The 6000-nt window shown below is 44.9% G+C and overlaps 1 protein-coding gene across 1 annotated transcript; it reads left to right on the forward strand.

Annotated features, from left to right (window-relative positions):
- The first annotated feature begins 1997 nt into the window (after window positions 1-1997).
- Window positions 1998-4960, forward strand: LOC310906451 (cell surface glycoprotein CD200 receptor 1-B-like). Its single transcript, XM_083855750.1, has 4 exons — window positions 1998-2291; window positions 2933-3187; window positions 3962-4061; window positions 4868-4960. The coding sequence occupies exons 1-4, from the start codon at window positions 2054-2056 to the stop codon at window positions 4875-4877; spliced, it is 603 nt and encodes a 200-aa protein (XP_083711876.1). The 5' UTR covers window positions 1998-2053; the 3' UTR covers window positions 4878-4960.
- The last annotated feature ends 1040 nt before the right edge of the window (window positions 4961-6000 follow it).

Consider the following 6000-nt stretch of genomic DNA (forward strand, 5'->3'; position numbering starts at 1 on the left):
TCTTGCTCAACATTTGCAAACATTATTCTAAACCCCAGCTCCAACACACGGGCTGGTTGCGTGCTTAGGTTTGTTTAGTCATTTTCAGTAGAGGTCAGGCATACTCTGCATGACTTGGAGCTCTGAGGCTCTCAGCAATGATAAACTAGGAGAGGAAACACTTTGTTGTCCAGTCCTCAGAGACACTCAGTGAACTCATCCAGAAAGGATCATGAGACAAAAGGCTCCTTTCCGCTCCTGGGGAAATCATCTGAGTTTAAAACACACACACACCTCAGATTTTCTTGGAATGCCATTAAAGAGAAAAATACTTGTCATTTAAAAGCACCTCCAGAGTAATAATGCATCACAGAACACCCTTAACAGCTGAAGTGTCTTCACTCAAAGGATACTTAATGCCCAAAATGAAAAGGCAAAAACCTTTAAAGGAATATGTAAAGATTTAAAATGCAGTCAATTGTGTTCATTTTCAAGTCAGAAATCATTTCCCAAGAAAACAGTCAAATAAAACCAGAAGCAGTTGAGCTGAAATGGTTCATTCACCTAGATTAAGAAGATAATGAGATTTCAGACAATATTATTAAGGTAAAACCAACTGTAGTTTTCTCAGAGGCTAATAATAATGATTTGACCAATTACTTAAAGTTGATGCTCATTAAAACCATTGTAAATGTTCAAGAACCGGGCTTCTTAATGTGCTGGACAGCAGAAATAATATAATTCCAGATCTGGGTAGGGGGTAGTGAAACCCAGCAAAGTCAGATCTTGTACCATGGAGGAAGACTGACAAGGGTTTGACTAATCATGCAAAAATGGAATCTTCTAATTCTTTGCCTATTCCAGATGAACTTTCAATTGCTGTTTTAGTGTATTTGCTTGTAAGATTTGGGGAGAGGGTTAATATTTTTGGAATGACTTGTGAAAAACTTGTTTGTCAGTACCAATCAGATTGGTTAACTTCAGTTGTCTGTCTAGATCAATGCAGGTTTTAAAAATAGCATTCTGCTTTCCTCCTCACACACAGCTTTGAGACTGCCACTAAAACCATTGTTCAGCCAAAGGAAACAGCAACTCATGTTCCACCAGTGACATGGAGAACTGAGAAATCAGTGGTTTACTGTCCCAAAGTTTAATGGCCACCTACTAAGAGGAAATGTGTGAAGTGGTAAACAGAGGTTTATTTGGACTACAGCTATGGGTATTATTCCTATAAACCCATTAATTGTGAAGTTTCATTCACATACAGTTTGGCATCTAGAGATTGCTTGCTTTTAATTTCTGCAGAAGCCAAAGGACACAAAAGTCCCATTCCCTCACCTGCTTTCACACTGGATTACAGCTTGCACATCAGACTCTTTATTTCCCTCAGTCTCACAAGTGCCTCATAAAAGAGGCTGCCTTTGTGCATGTAGGCAACACTAATGCACATGTCAGAAAACCCTGAGACAGGAGGCAAAATCCTTTCCTCCTGCACAAAGCTCCACCATGGTTACGTGTGCCTGGGTAATGCCTGAGAGGTATAGACGAGGCCTTTGCCCGGGGTTGGATTTCTGATATGAATGCAGAAGTACAAGTTTACTTTTCTGGCAGCAACAGTTCCAGAGAAAAGCCACTATCATGTGGCCAGATGCAATAGTCATATTTCTGTATTTTAAGCCCTGTGAGCAAACCCCTGGAGGATTTGCTGGTACAAGCACAGTCTTTGGATGTGGAACTGCTAAAGACAATGGGCAGGAGTAGGGTCCTCCTCCAGTATCTGGTGTTACCCACTGGGATGATCCTCAGTGGGAAATTTGTATAGGCCATGATAGGCCCCTGGCTCCATAATCCAGAGCTGTAATAAGAGATGACAGACAATGTGCAGATGAACACAGCCATGGCCTCACACTTGTTTGTGCCACTGCAGACATTTCCTTGTGAAGTCCAGACCACAACTCCTGGGCTCCTTCTCACATGTTCTCTTTTTTTCTCCTCAGGGAACACTAACACAGTGTTAGTGACCACAGTAGGTGACAGCCCAGTTCTCACCTGCCTTATCAAAGAAAATACAACTATGCTCAGATGGACAATAAACTCCAAGGTTGGAGGCCTTTGCATCTTGCTATACAGGACTGATAGAAACGAGACATACAGAAGAAACTGCGGTGACAACATAAACTGGAAATTCAGAGCAGGTCTGCCTTCTGCCCTTGAGATACGGCAAGTGGGAATAGCCCAGGAGGGAAGTTACAGCTGTGAAGTGTCATCAAAAGATGGGCATTTCGAAACAACGTACAACCTGACCGTGCTGGGTAAGGAATGTGCACAAGTGGAGCTTGGTTTTTTTGAACTAAAGAGGGTAGGGTTAGATTAGATATTAAGAAGATATTCTTAATGGGTAGTGAGGTACTGGAACAGATTGTCCAGAGAAGCTGTAGCTGCCCCAGCATTAAAGGCCAGTCTTGTGGAAGCTGTCCCTTTGCATGGCAGGGTGGTTGGAACTAGAGGATCTTTAAGGTCCCTTCCAAGCCAAGCCATTCTGTGATTCTATGATTCTTGCTGGGATAAACTCATGCATTTCATTGGGACTATCTTTGTGTCTCCTTTCTCCTTATTTCCCACAACTCTTCTCCTTTCTGCTGTTCCCTTTTTTCACTGTCTAGTTAGAAATGACAGGTGTGAAGCAATTTCCCATGTACCCACAGAGGATATGAATGGCTGTGGTAAGGCTCAACAGGATGGAGGAGGGTTGTGCAAAAGGAAAAAAAGAGAGCTGTTCTTTGTCTCTTGTGTTTTGGGCCCATGTTGCTGCAATGGGATGGGATGGGATGGGATGGGATGACCCCCTCAAACTTATTCTTTTCACTGGGTTCATTTTGGGTGGAGAACAAGAGGATTCCAGCCCAGCTGTGCCAAACTAACTCCATGGTCTCCCCTGGCTGGTGCTTTGCAGCCCCCCCGAGGCTGAGCCTGTACTGTGATGAGCAGGGCAGCCCCGTGTGCGAAGCAGTGGCGGGGAAGCCGCAGGCTCAGCTCTCCTGGATCCCAGAGAGCAGCTCCAGAGCAGAGGAGAAGCGCCACGACAACGGGACAGTGACTGTTCTCAGCAAGTTCACAGACTGTAGCACTAGTGGAACCAACGTGACCACCTGCATGGTGTCCCACCCAGCTGGGAACTGGAGCCAGTCCATAGCCTGCTATCCCACAGGTGAGTTTCTCTTTGTGTGTTCAGTGTTCAGAGCTGGTTCAGCCCTCTGTTCATGCACGAAGCAACACATGAGTGGCACTGGTGGGATTGCAGCAGGAAATGTGCAGCTGAGTTTCAGGGAGAAATTTGCCGGGAGGGGGAAGACCAAACGCAAATGCTGTCAGAACTGTAAAGACCATTGTGAAATTGCAGGAATGGAAATGGATGCAGTGGATTTTCCATCTGCCTCCAGGGCTGAATGGAAAGGTGGGATTAATTCAACAGGTCATGACACACAAAGCTGTCAATGGTACGAGCACCCAGATCTATGTATTACATGTGCCATTATGTGTTGCTAATTGTTTGGTTCCACATGGGTTGACAGGAAGACTAAAACCCAGCTTACAGCTTCCCAAGGCTGGCAGGTAGGTGAAGGCTTTAGGGGGTGAAGCTGAAAGTGTGGCTTGGAAGTTGTGTGCAGCCATAGGTAATTGATTGAAATACTCAGCTGGAAGAGAATCAGAGCTGAGATTTTTCGGGATGCACATGCAAAGCCTGCAGCAGTGCTATGGGCAAGAGCTGCCATACAGCAAAAGACAAGCTTCCTTCATCAGGGACATGGGGAGGATGTTGTTTGTTCCCAGTTGTGTGTCTGGCACTGTATTCCAGCTGCCCTAGGTCATCCTCTGAAGTACAGCACACAGAGAACATTGTCCAGGAGATGCCACCCTGACAGAGGCACGAGGGAAACAGGTTCTGTGAGATGTACCTAAAAGAGCCTCTGTTTCTCTTTAGAGAAGTGTGGATGCTTTCTTCACTGTGTCATCAGCCTCACCAGCCTCCTGACTCTCCTCTTCTTGATGGGTGCTTTTCAGCTCTACATCTTCTTTAATAGGTATGCATGGGACACAATACACACAAACCCCTTTGGCCAGTCCAGAGAAGCTTACAGGGACTTCTGGTCCAAATTCCTGTCATGCATGGTCACCTCAGTCTGTCACAAACCCATCAGTCCTCCATGTTCCTGGAGGTTTTTCTGAGGACTGGAACAGCTCAGTTGGGGCAGAGGGGGTGGGAGGGGAGTCCATAACCTGACTCTTCCTGCTGCCATAAATCATTCTGAAGAAAAAATACAAAGGGAATGGTTAGGGGTTTTCCTGATGGAGGGATCTGCATAAAGATTGCCAGGCTATGAAGATTAAAGAAGCAGCAAAATACCTATCTGAGCCAGACTTTTGGTCTCTTTTGTGCTAGGTAAAGAAAGCCAGGGGAGGCAGGGTCAGTATAGAAAGGCAGGAAGTATTGCATGAGAGCTGAACAGATCTGCTGCTGTTGTACCTGCTGGGGATTTCTGGCAGCTTGGCTGATTAGTCTGTCTAAGCTGGCCTCTCTGGCACGAGGTGCAGTCACTGCCCCCAATTCCTCTGCAAACGCCACAGAGGCAGAACTTACTACTGTCTTTGAGTCACACTTTAGCTCCACTCTGTGCCAGGGCTCTTGGCAGCTCTCCTTTGGGTGCTGGCTGGAGCATGGCCAGCTCTGGTCATGCTCGTGTGAGACCATAGATGTGAAGCCTTATGGTATTGTGTTTTTCTAACAAATAAAAGGGAGGAATTCTTGTTTTACACTCCTAGAAACCAAAATTGCATTTCCACAACAGCCTTGTCCTCACACTTACAGTGTTGGTGCCTTGTTTCCTAGGACAAGGTGAAACTGGTGCAAACTGGGGCAGCTTCTACCTGCAGAGGTGTCTGGGCTTGAGCAGAGATGAAAGAAAGTCCTGTTATGTGTCAGTGATGTGGCCTGCAGCAAGAATTCAGCAGTATCAGACCTCTCAGAAGAAGGAAGCAAACATCTACAGTGCAGCCAATGTAATTGTGCAGGAGCATAGCATGCAAGCTGGATCCCCCACACCCCTGTCAGCTCTATCTTCCATCCTTTCTCTAGTGCAGGTACAGGTGCTGTTATCACACATTCAAGTGTCAGTCTTTTTGTATAAGGTCAAATCTAACATATGTGCAATTGGAAATTAACTCATGCTGTATAAGATTAGGTCATTCCATTTCAGGTACATTGTATCCTGCTATTTAAGTAGCATGTCTTCTAGGATAAAATAAATCAAGAAAAAAGATTGGTGTGTAATAACTGAGCAGTAACCTTCCCAGGATGACCACACCAGACAGGAGATAAATTTAAGCAACTCTCATTTTTGCTATAAAAATTCTGAAGTGTTTCACCACCAGCTACATAAACAAAACAAAAAAGAAGATAAAATCTTTTTGAGCTTGAGCAGTTATTTCTGTACCAAATAAAGCACAGAAATTATTCCAGTCTTGAGATCTATGGCTCACACTAATTTATCTCTTCGCATTATCCAGAAAGCCCACAAAACCCAGCTCTTGAATGTTAATTTCTTTAAATGGATGTTACTGGTCCTGTCACAAGGGAACCCTTGAGTTTAATTTTTCATCTGATGATGTACTGCCATTGCTAAGCGTCTGAACCATGGAAGAATACTTGTCTAAGGCTGAGTAAGTTTGCATGACAAGTGCAAGGAGGAGGAGAGGGCAGAGCCCAGAGAAGTCCAAGCTGGAACATGACCTTGATCTTTGTTGTTCCTTCACTGCTTCTAACCAGGCTTGACCCCATCTCTCGAGCTTTCATCTCATTCCACATCTGAGTCAGCTACTGAAGGATTTAGGGCCAAAACCCTCACCTAAACATCAGTGATCAAAAAATGCCTCTTTTCAGTCTCAGCACAGTAACCCATGCAGTAGTTATCCAGCTTTATACCTCAGAGGAAATGCTGTGTCACTGCACTCCCTCTTTTCTGT

This window comes from Zosterops lateralis (assembly GCF_965231275.1).
Source record: "Zosterops lateralis genome assembly, chromosome: 2".
Taxonomy (NCBI): Eukaryota; Metazoa; Chordata; class Aves; order Passeriformes; family Zosteropidae; genus Zosterops; species Zosterops lateralis.